General features: G+C 43.6%; 1 protein-coding gene across 5 annotated transcripts in view; it reads left to right on the plus strand.

The window, feature by feature from the left end:
• Positions 1-974: 974 nt before the first annotated feature.
• MAP2K5 (mitogen-activated protein kinase kinase 5) overlaps positions 975-20,807 on the plus strand; it is a 110,442-nt gene continuing 90,609 nt past the window's right edge. For 3 of the 5 annotated variants that reach the window (XM_085234403.1, XM_085234402.1, XM_031555358.2), the window contains exons 1-7: positions 976-1,270; positions 5,489-5,537; positions 10,156-10,223; positions 14,372-14,441; positions 17,374-17,414; positions 18,122-18,189; positions 20,602-20,650. In XM_085234403.1, coding sequence (XP_085090529.1) covers positions 1,133-1,270; positions 5,489-5,537; positions 10,156-10,223; positions 14,372-14,441; positions 17,374-17,414; positions 18,122-18,189; positions 20,602-20,650 — 483 coding nt within the window. In that variant the 5' untranslated portion in view covers positions 976-1,132. Of the gene's footprint in view, positions 1,271-5,488; positions 5,538-10,155; positions 10,224-14,371; positions 14,442-17,373; positions 17,415-18,121; positions 18,190-20,601; positions 20,651-20,807 lie in introns of all 5 variants that reach the window. The other 2 variants (XM_085234404.1, XM_010717608.2) reach the window with 2 other exon arrangements.

Consider the following 20,807-nt stretch of genomic DNA (forward strand, 5'->3'; position numbering starts at 1 on the left):
CTAGAAACACTACTTGATATTTATGCAAATTCGGCAAATTAAGTTGGCTTTCCCCAAAGTCTTGTAGAAGAAGACATTTTAGAAACATTATGGTTCTATAGAAATTCTTTGAGTCTGTATCCTATTCTTTAAAATGTTATAGAAAATGAATCTGATTGAAATGAATGTGATTGAAAGGCATAGGGGGGCCATGAATAAAAGGCCCTTCTGAATAGAAGGAAGTCTGCGCGGGCAGCCTGGATTCCTCAGGTGTTGGGGAGCTGGGCTCTATTAATTTCCAGTGTCAGAACTAAATTACAGAGTTACTGAGCAGAGAGAGGATTCATCTATGCGAATGTCCACTGTTCTTTTTGGAAAGCTCAGTGTAGATTTCTAATGTGGGGAAGCCTGAAGGTGCTTCAGGAGTTGAATCAAACAGAAGGTACATTTTTTTACCCCTCTAATTTGGTAACGTGAGCCAAACACTTCAGTTTGTCACGTGAGGTAATGTGCAAGATGGTGATAAAATGCACAGGTTAATGTTCTTCTCCCACTGAACTAAGCAGAAAATGCATGCTGCGGTTTGGGGCTCTGGGTCTGTGGCTGTTGGGACCGCGCTGCATTTCAACCATGAGGGAAAATCAGCCCTGGGAAGTTTTATGGGAGATCCACCACATGGGGCAGCTCCGTCACTCTGACTGCTTGGCTGTACCAGGCTATTTCACACTTTTTTATATATTTAATGCAGAACCGCTAATCTGAAGCGCCGTTTCAGCAACGCTTTTCCTCTTAAAAACAGCATAACGTAGGGGCAAAAACGCTTAGAGGGGAGACACCGCCCCCAGCACAGCGCCACCTCCCAGCACATGGCACCGCCTCTCAACATGGCACCTCCTACAACATGGCGCCACCTCCCCTCAACATGGCACCGCCCCACAACATGGCACCTCCCACAACATGGCGCCGCCTCCCCTCCTTTCTCTCCTTTTTTTTCTCGTTTCCCTCCTCCCTGCTCCTCCGTTTTGGTTCCGGGGCAGCGGGGCGGCCGCGAGTCCTTCCTGCGGGTGGGGAGGGGCGGAGGCGGTGCGGCCCCGGCCCCGCAGGGCAGCCCCCGGCCCGCGGCCCCGCAGCATGTGAGCCCGGCGGGGCGGGGATGCTCTGGCTGCTCTGCGGCCCCTCCCGCGCCATGGAGAGCCACCAGGTGCTGGTGATCCGCATCAAGATCCCCGACGGCGGGGCCGTGGACTGGACCGTGCACTCGGCGCCCCAGCTTCTCTTCAGGGACGTGCTGGTGAGTGGGTGCAGCTGAGGGTGGGCTGCCAGCCGCCTCCTGCCCACAAAAATGGGGAAATAATCACCAAATCGAGCCGGGTTTCGTGATGGCATTGCTGGCTGCTCTCTGGGCTCAACCTTGAGCTGCCCTGGGGCTCTCCGAAGGCTCTTTCTGTTCTCTGGAGTTGCTGAAACTCGTGACCCCTCTGCCCCTACTGCAGGTGTGGTGAGCATGGCTCAGTGAAACTGTTTTGTTTTTTAGTCTCAGTTGTGTCACTTTGGTACCAAAGCAGCTGGAGGTACATGGGCGTAACACTGGAGCTTCTCATCCAGTGGGATGACAGCAAGTGCTGTTGGTGCTGGAGCAGCAGGAACCAGAGCTCCTAACTGGGGACGTGGTTACTGGGCGTGGTTGGGATGGGTTGGGGTTGGTGGTCTTGGAGGTCCTTTCCAACCCAGAGATTCCGCGATTTATTTGGGAATTTGTGAAGCTAGAGAGGTGTTCAGGCATTATAACTGTGACTTGGTGCTTGACCCGTGTCTTACACGTGAGGCTCTGCAGTTGCCAATGTAGCCCTTAGGGTTTGCCCTTTTAGGTGAGGACACTAAGTGACCTGAAGGAGCCCAGCAGAGACCTCAACACCTGAAATGCAACTGAGCACTGCGATCGATGGATGCACAGACCTGGAGTTGCCCCTGGAGCCATCCACACTGGCAGCAGTCTGTGGCCACCTGGAGGTGATGCTTTCTGAGAGTGATGGTGTGGAAAATGAGCAGGTCAGGGAGAGTGTGCCAGCAGCTCTTCAGCTCGGTGCATCCCTAGTCAGAGAGGACTCCTTTCACTGCTAATGTATTTGGAGAAGCAGTTACGTAGGGGATGTGTCACTGAATGTGTATGGCAAATCAATGCTGAGGGACTCTGCCATAGCAGGGGTCATGCAGAGCATTCTTCCTCCTTCTGAGAGCAGTTCCCGTGGTCAGCAAGCCTCAGTTACATAAGTATCCACTCTCCGAAGCCAAAAACTGCAGGTGCACATGATGAATGCATTGCTGGTCTTGTTCTGCACTGTTGCTGAAGTCATGCGAACAAGTGGCTTCTGATGCTTCCCCTCTCCACGCATGATTTTGGTGCTCATCTTAGATGTTTGCTTGCATCCAGCTAGAAGATCTATTGGATGTCTTGCAGATGTGTTTCTCTGCTTCTGAGCAGGTTGAGCTTCCCATTTTACAGCCAGTGAGTCATTCTGGTTTGAAATGTCCCAAGGAAAGGGGACAGATTTGTGCATCAGGTTCATTGGTGTTGGTGATTGTCAGTGGTCAGAGCTGGGCACCATGGGGAGCAGTGATGTCCTGCTGGAAGTAGAGGTCGTGCGATGCTGTTGTGTCCCGGTGTGTCAGCAGGTGATGATGATGCATTGCTGTCCTATGTCAGTGAGGAGGGCCAAAGTGGGACAAACCTTTTGTTGTCCTCCTGCCTTTGTTGTGATTTCTCCTCACAGGCAATCACTGAGGGCTTATGGAGGGCCAATTAAGGATAGTGTGGAGAATTGAGATGTTCCCTATTAAAGTAAATTATTGAATAGCAGCGCTCTGATCAGGCCCCACTGTTCCCTGTATCTCTCGAGTCTGGTCGTAAAGCATGCAGCCTGTATGCACACCTAACAGCTGCAGGTGGGTGCTGCTCCCTGGCCTGGGTGCAGCAGGACTGTGCCTAGCGGTGCCACTGCTGCTGTATTCAGGTTGGACATTTGCTTGATTACTTTCCTGAAGTGGGTGCTAAGAGCTGTTCTTCATAATGTCACTTTAAATATGTTCGGTGTGTATCAGCTTTGCAGACCTGTGAGTTACCAGTAAACAGATTTATTTTAAAGGCACCGCTAAATGAATTACAATGAGCTTATTTTTCTTATCAGGCTGTCTGAATTCATTTGTCCGAGCCGTCAGCAGAGCACTTAAGTGCTTGGTGTTAATTCAGGATAACTTCATGGAGTCATAGTGAGATGAGATGAGCTCTGACTGAGAATGGAGAGAACGGAGCCCATGGTCTCAATGTTTGTGCTGTTCTTAAAGGCTGTGCTTTCACATTTTCTGCTCACCCAAGATAAGTGCTCCACAGTTCTGCTAGAGGGTGGATTTGACGGAATTCCTTTTGGCTGCCCTTTCCCTGTTATTTCCCTCATTGTTGGAGGCTTTTCATTTTGTAGGGTGGAACAGGAGCTATCAGATATGATCCTGTTGAAGTAACTGCTTACGAGCCACAGTATTTTATTCCTTGTGATCTCTGTCGTGATCGTAGAAAACCACTGCACACAGTCTGTAGAAATTTAGAGTAATCCCTTAAGCCTGGGTCACTGTGAGGTCTGAGGTGTGGAGGTGCTGTGCAGCAGCTGAGGGAGCTCACCGCACACACTGCTCGGATGGGTTTTCTTCAGTGCACTGATTTCATAGAAATACTGAAAGTTGCTCAGAGCAAAGCTGTGTGGTTGTTGGTGGGCTCTTTTTGACTTTTGGTACAAGGCTGTGAACAGCTCTTGAGTGCTACGCTGTTGTTACTCGTTTTAAAGAAGTCCCTGAATGAAAAAAGGGATATTATAACAGAATTTACCGTCGGTGTCGCAGTGCCATCGCTGTGGAAGTTGCAGAGCACTCCTGGCAGACCTCGGGAGCCTTCACACATCCCTCCCTGTCCTGTGTTTACACACCTCTCAGTCTGCAAACATCCCCAGGCGGGCTGCTTTTCTCATACCCAATTTTACCTCCATGTAATGCAAGTCTCCGTGTGCTCCCACACTGATGTTTTACAGGTGGCTTAAGCCTAATGCAATTAAAGAGTGTTTGCTGAGGAATTTTCAGTGTTTAACTAAATAGATTTAGAAGTAATTAGTTAACAGCACAGTCTTCTCTAATTTCTTGTTAAGGACAAAGGGTACAGCTCATCTGGCTTTTGACCGAGTATCTACAGAACTGTCCACTCATTTAGCCAGAAGGATTTGGGTTAATATGGAAGCATTTGGGGTCTTGCTGTGGTCGGGTGGATTTACAGTCTCTATGGTTGGAATCATTAGGTAAGCTGTATTGCACAGCTTTTGTCTTTTTGTCAAATTAATAGTTTAAATGACAGTTCATTTATTTTAGCATCTGAACTGGAGAGACAGGAGAAAGTTCTGAGAAATATTATTTGCTTCAGTTAGCTCTGTGGAAATCTTTGTTGCTTCTCATTATATTAATTGTGTCTCTTTAACATTGCACAGAATGTTTAATTTCCTGCACTCAGATGAAGGATATGGAGAAAACAGAAGTGACAGGACAGTGATTGCTAAGGCTTTGTTACGGGGAGTGCTTAGCACCCCGAGATGCTCACAGTGCACGTACCGCAATAAATATTGCTGTGCATTAATTTCTAATCACTTTGTGACACTGTCAGCAGAGAGACTGCCTGACATGAGAAATCAGGCAGCAGGAAGGAGAAAACCATGCTGTGCATTTCTGCCATGCCCCGACATGACTTATTGCAGCCGCGCCGAGCTGACAACGGCACATGCACTGGGAGGCCGGGATGACTTAAATCCCAGCAGAATGTTGTCACTGAATTCTGAGTGAGTGCTGGGGGTAAAGACTTCGGGGAAGGAAAAAAGAGAGGGGAGGGGGGGAAAGCAGTTCTTCATATGCAAATTTAGCTGTAGAGGAAGGGTTTGTGTTTGGTCCAAAGCGGGGCTGTGGATGCTTCCTCATGTTTCTGAGCTGTGGGACGGGGAGGTGGAGGTGTGCAGTGAGGTCACCCTGCAGGGTCAGAGCGTGTGGAGAGCTCTCCTTCCAGCACTCGGGGCAGTGCAGGAGGACTGAGGGGAAAAAAAACTGCTTTCTGGCTTTAAAAGCTATTCATAAACCTCTGTTTTTATGACATCCATGAGTTAGATGTACATTTTTCCATAACCCACGGGTAAAAATTGATCCGTTGAACTGCAGCAGCGGATGACAACTGGTTTGTTTGCTGTTATGATTGAGTTATTTAAAAAGAAAAAGGTATTCCTGGAGGTAACGTGGAGAGGAAGGAGGAGAGAGCAGTGATTTGCACTGATTTGTGGTGTGCACTGAAAAGTTGGTGATTTTGGGGCGGCGGTGAGGCGCAGGACTTCAGGTCTCCTGCCTGCAGCTGGGGAGCAATTAGAGTGATTTACTCTGAGTTGTCTCAGGCATTTCCCCTTTGCTACGTAGCTAATTCTTCTTTACATTTTAGGATGTCATCGGTCAAGTTCTGCCAGATGCAACGACAACAGCGTTTGAGTGTAAGTATGACTTGTATAAACGGGCTTCTTGGTTGCATTATAAGGTTGTCATTTTTTAAATAAATAATGTTTATGTTCATTATATGTTACAGTTAAATATTTATGCAGTAATGCAAGTTTAATGATGATACTTGACTAAGTAATATTTTATTATTTAATCACAACTTGAGTGAGCATATTTCCACAATACAGCTTTAATTACCAGCATGACCTTCCTTTGCTCTTATTCCTCACTGCAATTATATTGCTTGAATTAAATGAGAAGTATAAAGTACCTGTAGGTCTGAGTTGCAAATTTTATCCTCTTATGGAAGAAATCAAAGGAGTGGTAGTTTTAACAGAAATATGGTATGACTTAGAGCTTTATTACCCACTATGGCAGCATGGCTGTATTTGCACCTCCAGTTACTGCTAGTAATGGGGAATTGCTTCATTTTTTCCTTCTGTGGCTGGGCGTAGGCTCTATATGCCATCTCCCTGTTGCCTCCCCTGTGTGTGAAGAGCAGGAGGTGTGGGTGGATAGAATAGAATCAGTAAGGTTGGAGAAGACCTGTAAGATCATCAGGTCCAACCATCAACCCATTGCCACCGCCCCTGCTGGTGGTGTCCCTGATACAGAGCTTCAGCTCCTGAAGGAGGTACGAGAGCTGCAGGATGTGCCACCTGCTCAGACCTGGGAGAGGTAATAACTTCTGGAAGGCCCCGTGGGTCTGATTGAGAAGAACAGCTTGTGTATGGGGTCAGAGCAAGCTGCAGGTTGGGGTTGTCCCTGCCAGCACTTACTCTTCATGTAGGGGGTTGTGTTGTGCTTTTGCTGAGCTAGGAGAGCTTTTAGTGGCTGTGTTATTGTGGATTTAGTCCAATGTTGACATACTCAACCAGCACCTTTCAGCTCTGCTCTCAGCACTCTTGTTATTTTTGTATGGACCCCCCAGGGGATTGTCCTGTCTGAAGAGCAGTGAGGTGCCAAGGAGAGTCAGATAGCGATGCTGATGGTGAAGGCAGATAGGCCAGCATAGGGCCTGGCATTCTTGTTACCATTTCTCCCATTTTCAGGGCCTTAAGGTGAATTCTGAGTGTGGATAATCAAAGGAAATTGTTCTGTGAGCCTTCAAGTGCTACTTATTGCTCTCCGATGTTCTTTTCATGTGTGTGTTTTGCCCTTCTAAAATACCAGAGACCTAAGAATGGAAACTGTCAATGTCTCCAGACCTTGCCTTTTTAATTTTTTTTAGTATGATATTTTATTATTTTTCTGAACATCCCTCCCCATCACCCATTAGCTCTCTTTGAACTTCATGCGCCAATAGCAGCCAGTGCCATCAGGGCAGTAGCCCATATTAATGGTACCATGTGTAGAACTTTCCTGGAAATACTTATTTCATCGTGTCTTCCAACATCTGCTTCTGTGCTTTCAGTTCATGTCTCTAGTCTGTCATTTACATCTGCACAAAACCATTTCCCCTGCCATTTAACTGGCATCTAAAATATGTTATGTATATTGATGCCTGATTTTTCTGGTTACTTTATCCATATCGGATGCCTGGATTTTTCCAGCTCAAGCTTTGTTCTCACCTGCTTCATTGCTTCTTCAGATGTGGGTAATTGCCATCTCGTGCAGCCTCCTCAGCTGTTTGTTTGGTTATTGTTATCTACAGTGCAGCGCCCATTGCGGCTCGTACCTGGGGCTGTGCTTCTCCTGCTATTGGACCTTTATGTGGATTTCACCACCGTATCACACATTGCTACAAATAAAATCACTAACAACATATGGCCTGTTATGATCCTCTTATCCAAACTCTGCCATTTTGTGTATTTGTGACACGCTGCAGATTTTGTGAAGATTGCCTCATGATATTTGTTTACCATCTGCTGCATGCTATTTGGTATCTTGCTAGGATTTCTTCCTCCATTTTAAGTGACATTAGCAAAATCCAGCCAGTACGTAGGATTTTTTGGTTCTACTTTTGCTTCCCTAATGTGCTGGAAAATCGCATTGCTGTGCTCTAGGCAAGTAGAGAAGCCTGGAAATCTTTGTGAACCCGTGCATTCTGTCTGGTTAGTTTGGGGCTGTGCCTGCTATGGCAGGACAGCAAGGGAATCTGCACAGAAAAGAGAAATACGTTCTGTTCTGGTTTTGCTCTTTTCAGGCGTTGCCTGACTACTTTAGAGTTTGCTTTTCTAATGCCAGGTTACAGTTCCTGCTTTTTCATCAACGCATTTTAAATTGAGTTTATTCTCTTTGCAGTGTTATCAGGACTTTTGTACTCGGAGAACTCTGCAGTTAATTTCTTATCATTTGAAAGGAGTAATATGTGATGTTTAGAAGTGCTTTGCGGTTGGGCTCTAGGAGTTCTCCAGCTTTTATTTTTTCATTTCAGTGGTCCCAGCTCAGTTTGTCCCTTCAAACCAAGCCTGTCTAGAGGTTTTATCTCTGTCTCTGACATATGTTTTCCTCTTCTGTTTTTCACTCCAATCCCGTTGTTGATGCACAGCTCTGGCTGCGCTCATGTACAGCAGCTCCTTCAGTTCTGCTCCTGCAGCACGGCTGAGCCTTGGGTTTTGGCCAGCGAGCAGTTCTGCAGCTCCTCCTCCTCTCTGCCTAAGATGTTTCCAGGCAAGGAAGCATTGCATTTCAACTCGCTAACTCTTCTTAATCTTTTCATCAGTCATGACTCGCTGCAGGCTGGTAACCTCAGCAAGTAGTTGTAGCAAGCTGGCAATCCATCAGTTTAACTTCCACAAGGCTCTTGTAGGACACGACTGTGCCATCTAGTTCTTCACCCAGCTTTCATGTTCCAGTGTCCCATAGCTCTTTCCTGGTACGTTTTTAAAGTGCAATTCTAAGGGTTTTTTATGCTACTTTATTTTTTTTTCTCTCTTATTTGTCTTTTGTATTTTCTTTTCTGCAATGTTTTTGCTCTTCTCTGCATCCTCAGAATGAGCTGTTTGGTTTTCAGAGCTAGAATGAACAAACTCTTTTTCTCAGTGGAATCTTAATAAGTTGATTTAGGTCCGTTCCCAGATTCTCATGCAGGAGTGAGCTCTCATCCAGGGGAACAGAGTCACCTTCCATTTGCTGGGGTGAGAGCTGTTTGCAGGCAGAACATGTAGCAGAGCTGCAGACAGATTTCAGCCTCTGCTTGTGTCCCAAAGTGAGCGTATCTGCTCCAGATCCAAATCCATATCACAGAATCACAGCAATTGGAAGGGGTCTCAAGAGATCATGGAGTCCAACCCCTGCCAAACAGGAATAGTTGCATTCACTCTGTATCCACACCTTTTGGTGTTCAGTAGGGGTTTGTAGTACTTCAGGTAACCCAGCTCAGGTGGGTCTGAGGTTCATCACAACAGATGCCCTTTTCCTGACCAAAAAATCTCATGGTCCAAGGGGAAAAAAATAAATGTAAAATGGGGGTGTACACCCACAGGCTTTGTGTTTTTGGTTTTTGTTTGTTTGTTTTTTAAGTATCTACGGCAGATATTTAGATTGCAGCAAAAATTGGAGACAGATCATTAAGCCCTCCCTTCTCCCCAAAGCTGGAGCAATAAAAAGAAATGAACGTCTTATTATGGGTTTGGCAGGGAGGGGTCTGTGCCCACAGCCGGGGCCTTGTGCAGCTCTCCTGGTGCTGAGCGAGTGCAAACTGAGCTGTTCTCTGGGGCTGGAGGAGAGGACGGGGCTGGTTGCTGCAGCAGGCACAGTGTGTGGGAGCACAGTGTGGTGCTGGTGGGGGGATTTGTCTCCCTGTTGCATCTGCACCTGCTGGATCCTGCCGTATGTCTTTGGGATGGCTTTTCCTCTTCTACACCTTCATATACTTACTACTCTTTCTAAACACCTTGCTCTGTTGGAGCCTCTCCAACCTTTGCTCTGATTCTGTCCCTACAGCAGGGCCTCAAGGCCAGAATTGCCTTGTCCCCGTGTCCAGGGCTCTCAGCACGGAGCTGTAGTTGCCCCATGGTCAAAAACACCAACGGTTTTTGCTTGTTGGCATGCTGCTGTCCTCCTGTAAATGCATTTCCGTCTATAAACGTGTGGATTTGTGCCCACTTCTAAGCTACAGTTTAAGTCAATGTCTCTGTGTCATGAAGCTAACGTGGATGGGAGGACCTTGGCATCGTCCATGTGGGCTGAGGTTGCTGAGGACAGCAGTGAGAGCAGAGGGCTTCTCTGGAAAGAAAACAGATCGCTATAAATTTCAACATGATAATAATAAATTAACTTCTGCCCGAACTTGACTCTGTCTGGGAGGACCAAAACACACGAAGAAACCTTGCTTTGTGTTTGCTGTGTTGGAATAACCACTGAAAGGGTTTTGGTATGGGGTTCTCAGCTTCTGGAGAGGTTCTGGTGATAGAAGAATTCTTGGAAGCAAAGTTTTGAGTGTTTCATTTGTGCTTCCCTTTTATATGTAATTGTTGTCTTTGTTAATTAATATTTGAAATCACCGTGTGTTATTATTCCCTGAGCACTTAATTACCTGTGTTGTGGGCTTATATATCCTTATTTTCATTGACTTGAAAGTGTGCAGGCAAAAAAAACCAACCACCCTTGGATTTAAAGATGTAGATCTCCTTATTCCACTGTTCACGACGTAATGCGTTTCTTTGTTAGATGAAGATGAGGACGGAGATCGGATTACTGTCAGAAGTGATGAAGAAATGAAGGCCATGCTGTCCTATGTAGGTACAGTATGATAAATGCTGATGCTTTCCATGTTTGTCAGCTTCTGTTCATGTGTTTTTGCACGTATCAAATCATTAATGTGAGCTGCAGCATTCACAGTGTAATGTTAAGCGTAGGTGTTTAAAAACTCTATCACGTGAGATATATGGTCATGCTTGACTTTTTAAAAAAAGACTTGTACACTTACTGATCATATCATAAACATTAAGAATAATGCATCTTAATGACTTTTGCATTAGGTATAGTGCAGGCTAAATGGACTATCAATTTCTTGTATTTTTTATGCAGTACTTAAAGTAACGGCTCATTAAAAATGAACCCCTGGGCTCTAAAAATTTTTCAAAATCTACTTTCATCTGGAGACTGTTTCACCCCTCCTAACAGAAGAGTTTCATTGTAGCTGCAGGCTCAGTATTCATAGAGGATTTAAAGACACATTTTCTGTTTTTTAGTATGAGAAATGTGCAGGTCTGTGTCTTTATGCACATAGATATATGTAAAATCTGTCAAGATACCCATAAATATAAAATCAGACTACAGAAATAAAGCATGTGGTTACTTATTGAAACAGTAGTTTCAATATAGCTTAGATGTATGTTTCAAGTTGCAGATGGAAGTGAAAAAAAATCATTTAACCTTTCCTTTGAAATGAAATGGATAGCAAGAAAATAACAAATAAATAACAAATGGATCTTTTCTAAGTCAAATGGAATGGCAGTTCGTTGCAAAGTGCACTTCTGATTACGTGAATGGCACCAACATCAAACTCATCAGTGCCAGCCGTGGCTGCTTTGGTTGGAGCCAGTGACTGCAGTTCTGTTGGAGGGCTCTGATCAGAGAGATTTGGGGCATTGCCCCAACTTTGTCGTGGGGTGGCAGAAGGACAGCATCCCTGGGTTGGGGTTGAGCTCTGGAACTGCTCGTGATTTTTCTTTGCAGAGGCGGTAAGACCATTACAGTACTGGTCAGGTATTGAAGAGCACGAAAAAAAAAAATTGGGGGAAAGAAAGGAAAGGGATTTTATGCTTGTTTGTTAGGTTTGGTATTGTTTGATACAAGTAGATCACTGGCAGTGCTTCCCCAGCAAAGTTCTTTGCATTTATCGCTGCTCCTCACAAAGTGTCTGTTGCTTTGCTGTTAAACTGGAAAACTCGCACCTTCCTGGCACAGCCTTACAGTTAATCACATCTTTGTAAAGTCACCTCTTTCCCGTGCTTCCAAGCTTACTGGGAAAGTTTCAGTACATTACTGTTACCATTGCTCAACTCTGCTTTCCCCTAAAAATTATAGGATGTCTTTAAATGACTCCTTTCCATTTCAGCGGCTTTCCTTTTCTGGAAATGTTCATTTTGAACTAGTTGGCCACTTCATTGCTGCTTTGCAGTGGGAGATTTTCTTTCAGATTAAGAATGAGCGCATAATTCTCTGAGATTACAGATCTGCTCCTTGCAGGCACGACGTGGGGATGGCAGAGCTGTTCTGAGCCATGCCCAGCCCTTCATCTTCGTGTTTTTGGTTTTAGCATTTGACAGCAGGAATGCTTTTGGACAGTTCTGGAATTACTTCAGAGTACACAGAAACACTTTGCACTGTGCCCATGCAAATGTTGTGGAATGGTGAATACAGCTATTTTTCTGTTGCACGTTGCAGTTGATTAAAGATAGGCATTGAGCAGTGCTGGGGTTGCACTTTAGCTGTTGTCTTGTATCGCTATAAAAAGGCAGTAATTTTTTTGACAGCCTCTGATTGGAAAGTTGCTTGCAGCTTTCTGAAAGCAAGGGGTACATGCTCCGGATCAATAACTGGCAAATTTTCCATTAAAAAGAATACCTGAACAATGTTCCAAATAGCCACTGGCATCTTAATTTTCCACGGAAACCTCAAATGCTCATATGTGGAGGACAAGTCATTTTCAGACAATTTTTCCAGACTACTTGTTAACAGTTATTGCTGTCCCAAAAGGTTGACAGCTTACATGATTGATATTTCATTTACTTGTCATCACCGGTTGAGTAATGGAGAGGGCCACGCTTTCCTCTCTCCCTTTTTTTGGGGGGAAGAAATGTAGTTTTGTGTATGTTCATTTTAATTTATTATTCTGGAGAGTATGCAATATCTGTTTATACTGTATGTACATGTCTCGAGGTCATAGAGTGGCACCAGGAAAGTAGTAGTTAAAAAACAAACAACAAAAAGAACCAACCTTGTGTTCTCGTGAGCAGTCATGGCCTAACTATTGGGTTCAGGTAACATAACCAGGAGGTTCAGGGGATGAGGGCATGGGAGTGGGTCTGGCTTGCTACGTGTGGCCACCCACAATACAAAATAAGGTTGCAGGTAGTCCTGACTCCCAGAAAAACCCCACTGATTATTTCAAAGCAATGGGCTTCTATAATGAATAGCTTTGCTCTGTATAAACACAGTGAAAGCATGCATCGTGGGGTTGTTTAAGATGCGGATTTATATGTTTACATACTACTATGAACAAGTTACCCTCCTCAGAAATCTTGTGGTGAGACTTTAATGAGGGAAATGCTTTAAGCAGCAGGCACTGTGCTAAATGTACACACAGGAGGTGGGGCTGGACGGATACTCATGCCCTCAGCAATTTTTTTCGTAACGATTTCTTTTTTACAAGAGGAAATTTCTTCCTGTTTCTTAGCATGAATTAATTTAAAAAAAAAAAATCGGAGACAAGAGAAGTACTGAAATGTTTATTTCTGTGAAGCTGTTGGTCTATCGCAGCAGGTCACGGTCTTTGTGCTGTAAAGGAAACAGAATGAGGTTCTGCTCACAAATTGGCTGTGGTGCCCATCTAAAAATCTACTTAGTGTAGTTCACTTGTTTAATCCCATTATCAAAGAATGAGACATTTTGTAACGTTCAGCAGCTAGTCAACTTCTTGCCTTTTTTAAGCTGTATAAGTAAAGAATGCTTGCGTTGTGGGAAATCATTGGCCTGAGCAAAATACTCGTGTTTCATCCAGTCTTAGAATTTTTTTTCCTGTTGACATCTATTCTTGCCAATTTGAGTAATAGTATCACCAGAAGTGGTAACAGTGACACTCTGAAGTCTTAGACCACACTCAGCTGGTGAGAATTAGCATGAAAGTCAGTGGAGCTGTGCTGATTTATGCCATGGAGATCTGGACCACCGCCAGCGTGTTTGCTTCAAAGATGCACGGGGATTGCCAAAGAAATGTGCTTTGTGATGTGCTCTTGATATTTTACACATCGTGGTGGGAGATGTGTGCTTTCCAGGCAGTGCCTGGGGAAAGGTCTGTCTGCTGCCCTGGGGCCACTTTGCTTTGTCACTGGTCACACGGTTCTGCGTTCTGTTTGGTGGGTGCTCACTGCTCCTTGAGGAAGGTTGGCTAGAAAAGGTTTTATTCAATCCAAATATTCATCTCATTGCTTAATGCCACTGCTCATCCTCATGCCATGTTAGGTGTTTTCTATTTTCCTAAATATTGATGTTTTCAGATGGTTTTGCATCGCTCTTGTCCATGCTCAGCCTTCCTTTAGCAATGTGCTTTCCCTGCAGATTGCTCCCAGTGGTCTCAATAGAACACAAGTGCAGTAGTCCAAGGTCTCCTGATGGCTGCAGTGGCTTTCCCTCACCCTACTGTGCATTAAATGAAAACAGCAAGGGACTGCATGAGTTCTCTGCCTATGTGGCATGTGGCCCCAGTTGCTCTGGCTGTGCTTCAGCTCTGCAAATTCTTGGATAGCTCGCAGATTCTTTTCTCCCTTGGAGTCTCCTTAATGTCACTTATTTCTTTCCCTTGGACTATATTTATTTCCTCATTTGACTAGTTTTCCCAACTTCTCCAGGCATGGCAGCTGCTGTGTTTGCTGTAAATGTTGCATTTGCCCAGTCTGCTGCAGCGTGCCCAGGTTTCGGGTGAGCCTGAGATGCACATCGTTGAATGAGGAGCAGGTTCCTGTGCTGCTTGTTGCCACCCTTTGGTCGTGTTCCTTTCATTCCGCTTCACTGTGTGAGCACTACAAGTGGTGAGGAAGCATTGCAGAGGCTGATATCTATAATGGCAGTAAAAAAATGTACAGTGAATTAAACAATCCATAAGTGCACTTACTACTGTTCGTACATTACTGAGTAATCTCTTTTTTTAATCTCTTTGCAGTATTACTCCACTGTAATGGAACAGCAAGTAAATGGACAGTTAATAGAGCCTCTCCAGATATATCCAAGAGGTAATGCTTAACAAATTCTAATCAACAATGATTATATCAGTAAACTGTTTCATCAACAGTTATGTTTTCGAGAGGTTTAAATGCACATAACATGATGTTTACCTCTTAATTTGGATACAAGAATTCATTATTGTGGGGAGTGTAGTGAAAACTACATTTATTGCATATAAAATAGCTAATTTACTGGAGTAAATTAGACTAACAAGATTCAGTTTGCATGGTACATATTTATGTACATTTAAGAAACTCATTGACGATGATCCTGCTTGTATTCAAACCAAAGCAGATGAATAATTTAATTTTTGGGTGCTTAGAAAGATTGGATTTTTTATGATTTTGCTATATATTTTAATATGTTAATCATCTTAACAGACTTGAGGAATGTGACGTGTCACTGTTAAAAGGGATCCTGTCTATCACAGAAGCTCTGTGTATGACATGTTTGAGATTTGGGCAGCTAGTGCAGTATCATCATGATCACAAGTGCTTTAATAGTTCTCCAGAACTGCAATCAGTTATGCAGGCTGAGGCCATTGAAAAATAGGTCACTCCGTCCTGAACAAAAAATCCGTAGGCAGCTGGCCAGGTTTTTGGGAACGTGCCGCGCTCTCTGAACTCAAGTAATGGTTTAAAAAAAGAGATGAATCCATTACATAATTCCACTGATTCATTCAGATTCTCTCAGTATCCAGTCTTTGAATCTGGCTCTTAATTGATGAAACAGATAAGCTTTAAATTCTCCAAGTAAATCTCCCAGCAATAAATTAATTGAAATAATTAAAAATTAAACTACTCTCACTTAACTGATATTATACAAATAATCATACCATGGGTTTCCCAATTAAACATTCTAGACTTCCATTACTTACAACTCTCTGAAGTTTGAATTGGGCAATTAACCAACACTCTTCTCAAGCACGTGCTAATAAGGTCTCCAAAGGATGCTGGGCTTCCGAGCTAAAAGAAGGCTGGATGCAAGGGGAATGCAAAGGGGGTACAACTCAGGATCACAGGGTCTGGTTGAGGGGTACCCCTTAATGCAGAGCAATTGAGTATCTCCTTAAGGATATTTTGCCAGGAGAAGCTCAGTAGCTGGCTTGGCTGTGTGTGAAAAGGGGCCTTTCTGAGGTTACAAATCATGCTTAACCTTTTACGTTCTCCTTTGGGGGTAGCTGGGTTGCTCCTGAAAAACCAGCCCAATGGATTCCTGTTCCTTCTACCAGCTCCTTTTTTGTTTGCTGTCCATCCAAAGGTGATGATCTTTGACTGTACAGATCCAGCATTCATTGGCATGCTGATGATGGCCCTTAGCCACCACTGGTTCAGCCACGCACATCTCCCTGCAGATGGTTTGCCATTACTCCTCTAAATTGCTTCAGAGCAGAGTTGCTGCTTCACCTTGACGCCTCATCATTGACACGCAGCCTTTCTGCTTGTAACTGAAGGCTCTCCCTTTTTAAGAGCTTTCTTCCCAAGCCCTCTCTGCCCTTTCAGCCTTTCTCCAAAAAACCCCACAGTCAGCCATCAGCCACTGCCCACCTGCTGTTCTGTCTTCTCTCGGCTGTGCTCTTCTCAGTTAATAATTCGAAAGTCTCTCAGGAAGGAAAACTGATATTTAGTTTATTTTGTATATTTAAATATATATATAGTGCATGCACACACAAATCCTGTCTGTGTTACATACATACATGTATATGTGTGTGTATACATATTCTCACTTTGTGTTCCGTGGTAGGGATGTAGACTCTGTCTGTATGTGTTCATATAATAGCATGTGTGATATATATAATTCAAGTGTAAGTCAGAAAGATACTGGCTTCCTAAAATTTAGTTCAAGATGTTGATTTTCATCTCTTGGGGGAACAATATCACAGTATCCTTCTGTGTGTTTTAGAATAGCTTATTGTTTCCTGATTGTTGTTTGAGGTTTTTTCTGCCCACGGTTCCATACTGTTTTCTTCTCTAAGGCACACGTGGTAATTCCTAATGTCATTGAAAGGCACGTGGCCCAGCTTGGCCCTAACTGATGTGTTTAATAACTATCATCTGTGTCCTTCTGACTAATAAATAGTTCTGTTTCCTGCTGTCAAAAATGGAAGTGAAATGCATCTGCATCGGAGAAAGAGAAAAATCAAATCCATCCCTCCTCAGACAATCAATCAAAAGTGACAGGCCCTTTAACATGCCATTTGTAGGGCACTGTAGTTTGGAAATGGGAACTGTCTGTAACATGTAGCTAGGAGCCGTCGTGGCTTTAACGTTTGACAAAAGCACATCCACTGACAAGGGAAACGAGGCAGCGTGCAGCTCTGGAGACTCAAAGGAAATGCCTGCTCCTCCAGCAGCCTGCTCCTCTCTGAGCCCAGATGTCACAGTGAGGTGCCACATTTCTACGTCTGGAGCCAAAATGTGGCATTTTGTACAGCTTGTATCCAGTATTTAGTTTCTTGAGGCTCGCTGCTGTTGCCCCGATGTGTTTTTTCCACATTTAGAACAAGCTGTGTTTGACAACATGGCTAATTTATGACACGTGGCAGTCGGTTCCTTTAAAACACTCCTTGCAAATATTTCTGTTGAATGTCAGACAAATACAGCACATAGAAATATAATGACATAAGATATTGATTTTAATTTGAATTACAAAAAGAATTTGATAATTTAATCCGACGGTTCTCTGAATTTTGATGTGTTTTAAGCAGAAATTAGAATTTATATTACATGGTGTCAGAAAGCTCTTAGCATTTATAAATGCTCACTCCTGCAAGTTAAAAATCCTGGTTCGTAATTCCCACTCTGGGTCTTGGGAGGCACTTTTCAATCATTTCTCTCTGCTAATTTTGGTGTCACCCTCATTTCTTTTTAAAAGATTCATTTTGAGCAAATTTGTAAATGGCCCTGATGTGTTCTACAATTTAGTCAATTACTGTTTCAGCCTGCAAGCCTCCTGGGAAACGGAACATACATGGCCTGAAGGTACGAATTTCAATAATTGTTTCAGTAAAGTTAGATGGATTTGTAATGCTGTGTTCCACTTATTGAAATGTCAAATAAAACTGCACTTTCTTGAGCTCTGACAAGCAGATTTTTTGTGTGAGGATGGGAGAGCGATTCATCTGCTGGGTGTTGGCTGTGGTATCTATATATACAGTTTTAATAAAGATGGAATTGCCTCTTTTTTTTTTTTTTTTAAAGCACTGTTTGTAAGGTTCTTAAATTTTAATATTCAGTTATTAACTGATGTCTGCTGCTAGTTCAAAGAGTTGGAAGCAAAAATAGCACGTTCATTTGTTCTCAGTAATATAGCAGAGCGTGGGGCCCACTGCACTGCAGGGCCATCTCTGGGGCTGTTTGGTTCATCCAGGTCCATACTGACTGCTCCTGAAATGCAGAGCACTGCCAACATACTGATGGATCGTTCCGATTTTAAGACTAAATGGTGGACATCCCATCTCTTTCTGTTTTATCTAACTAAGCGCGTAAGAGAGAAGGAGTGCATTTTGTAGTCCGTGGGTTGTATAGCCTGCTAACCTACATACAGGCAAGACTCAACCATCGGCATGCCTAGCAACAAGCTAATTAACCTCCGCAGTGAAATGAGAAATTCATGGCAAATTACAGGTTAATTAGAATAGTGTCCTCTGAACACAAACGACTGATAAAGATTCTTTCCCTGCCTGCAGGTAAATACACGAGCAGGGTCTGCTAATAATAGCAGTTCTGCAGTCTCGGATTCCCTTCCAAGCAATAGGTAAGAGTCAAGAATGGGAGCATGCGTTTTGTTTTCTTTTCTTAAATCAAAATGGATCCTATGCACAGCACTCACCTGCCATAGGCTTGGTGTTGAGTAACTTTCTCAGTGAGACAGCTGGGCACAGCGAAGCACAGTGGGAGGGGGGGCAGAATCAACTGTGACTCATGGACCTTGCTGGGCTCACATTGCTGGTTGTTAGCAGGGGTTTCTACCAAAGAAATACATCTGTGCTGGGTGTTTCAGGTGGCTTTGTCCTTTATATAAAGTGTGGAGATACTGTTTATGGGTGAGCTACTTTAACTGATGCAGTTGTCACTATGCATAGCAAAGTCTGTATGTTCAGGTCTTTGTTGCTTATCTCATTAGGATTCTTTGGTTTTCAGATTTGATCCCCAGTTTGGTACATTTGTAATTGTGGGGTCAGATTTTGTGAGAACCCGAGCAGCTCAGGTGCCCTGTGACATGCAGCTTCAGCAAAGCTTTCAAGTCTCTCTCTTTTTTTTTTTCCTTTTTTTATTTGAGCCCTGGTTTCAAAACCCATATTAAGGTCTTAAAATGCAAGAAAATGCTTTCTCCTTTCCATGGGTCTGTCTTTAAACACTGGAGCATGAACTCACTTTCATTACATGAACTGTTACAGGAAGGTGTTACACTCAATATTGATTTTTATGATATATAATTTTATATTTATACACACATACATATAATTTAAAAAAAAAAAAAAGAAAAGGAAATAAGAAAAATTTGCCTCCTCTCTCTTCTTCACATAAGAGCATATTTGAAACGCGGGAATAGAAACCTCCAGAGGTCCCTTCCAACCTAAATTATTCTTCGATTCTAATAAGCATATGCCGTGTGCTGCTGCACTGAGCTGTGCTTCAGCACAGCTTTTATCTCTGAGCCCACTTTGGAAATAAACGACCAAGAGGAAGGTGCTCAGACACAGCCCCACGGTGGGGCTGGGAGGTGCTGCTCCCAGCAGTGATGGGGCCATGCTGGGGCTGGGACATGGCACGTGGCCTTGTCAAGGACCACTCCGACCAGCCCTGGTGCTGTTTATCTGTGGCTTTGCAAGGAAAGCAAGTAGTAGGAGCTATATATATAGATGCTGTCTACAGGAGCATCTTTCTGAGCTGCGCTCCTTGTCCCAATCCATCGTACTGCTGCACTAAATAAAGCTGCGTTCTGTCACTGCCGTGCTTTTGCTTTCAGCCCTTCCTGTACTTTGAGATTGTTTTTAAAGTGCATCGAAAACGAGGCTTCTAGAAGGTTCTTGTCACCTTATTTGGTGGTTAATTGCCATTCCTTTTCTAAAACCTTCTGCACTATGAGTTTTGTTTTTGAAGTAATTGAAAGTCTCTCTTTGTTTCATGTTCACAAATTGTTAGTCATGAAAGATGACAAGATCAACTTATGTTTCCTTGGGAAACTTAATTTTTCTTTAAAGCAGTCGTGGGAACAAGAGGCCTATTAAAGAACAAAGCCACCAAATACGAAATCTGTGTTTTCAGTGTTCTTGTTAATAATGATCTGTGATCAAGACGTGTGTGTGTGCCTTTCAAGAATATATTATTTTGTACTTTTTTTTTTATATATACTTGGGTAATAAGAGCAGAATGCCTCTTTGAGAGGAATTTTGCAGAGGTGCTGCTCACAGGCAGCTTGGTGTGTGGAATGCACAAGGAACGGAGATAGAAGCAGAGAAGTGGTGTTTTGGGGTGGGCAGAAGACATTTGAAGGCGTGGGTAATTTTCACAGCCAGCAGCGTGCCATGCTCCCCTGGGGTTTGTTAGAGGTTTCTCACTTGAAAATAAATACAGATCATTTTACCTACTTTAAGGCTGACACTGGGGTGGCTTCCCCTGAAAAATAAAGGGGTCTGCAGCAGCCATGAGAGCTGGACTGGATGCACACAGCAGTGGGGACTGACCCCCTTCCTTTAGGGACTGGCACATCCCTTCTGCTGAAATATTATAGAAATTAGTGAGGTTCTGAAACAAGGTAAGGCACCTGGAGGCCAGGGGTGAGCCCTGTGTTTGCTGTTGTTTTTGAAACATCTGGTTTGTGAGCATATCTTCCTTTTTTCCTTTTTTTTTTTTTTTTTTTTTTGAGCTGACAAACAATGGGTTCTATCTCAAAGGAAACTATTGTCGTGTATTTAGAAGCACTTGTTTGTTAAGGTGAAAAATATATTGATTCTCTCAACTATTAATGCTTTTCCATTTCTACATGGACAGCATCGCTGAGCACTGCCGGTTAAATCTGCTCAGAATGCGTAACAGTGGGCTTAAGCTTCTTCTCAGTGCCTTCTTCTCATCTCAGTGTGGTTTTCCTTCATTTTGTGGAGTGAAATGACACAATCATTAAAATTAATTGCTGGTTTTTGTTGTTGTTTTTTTTTTTTTTAAGCTTAAAAAAGTCTTCTGCGGAGCTGAAGAAGATACTTGCTAATGGGCAGGTAGGTGCAGTGTGCTGGATCTTGGCTGCATGCACATCTTGTTGCTGCCTAATGCCATGGTGACTGGCACCCCACAAATAGATGGAGAGATGCTTACTGCTCACTTTGTTATAATCCGTTCTTTTAATACAGAACTGGAGAGGCCATGAAAACTTTC

Source organism: Meleagris gallopavo, chromosome 12, assembly GCF_905368555.1.
Source record: "Meleagris gallopavo chromosome 12, MGAL_WU_HG_1.1, whole genome shotgun sequence".
NCBI lineage: Eukaryota > Metazoa > Chordata > Aves > Galliformes > Phasianidae > Meleagris > Meleagris gallopavo.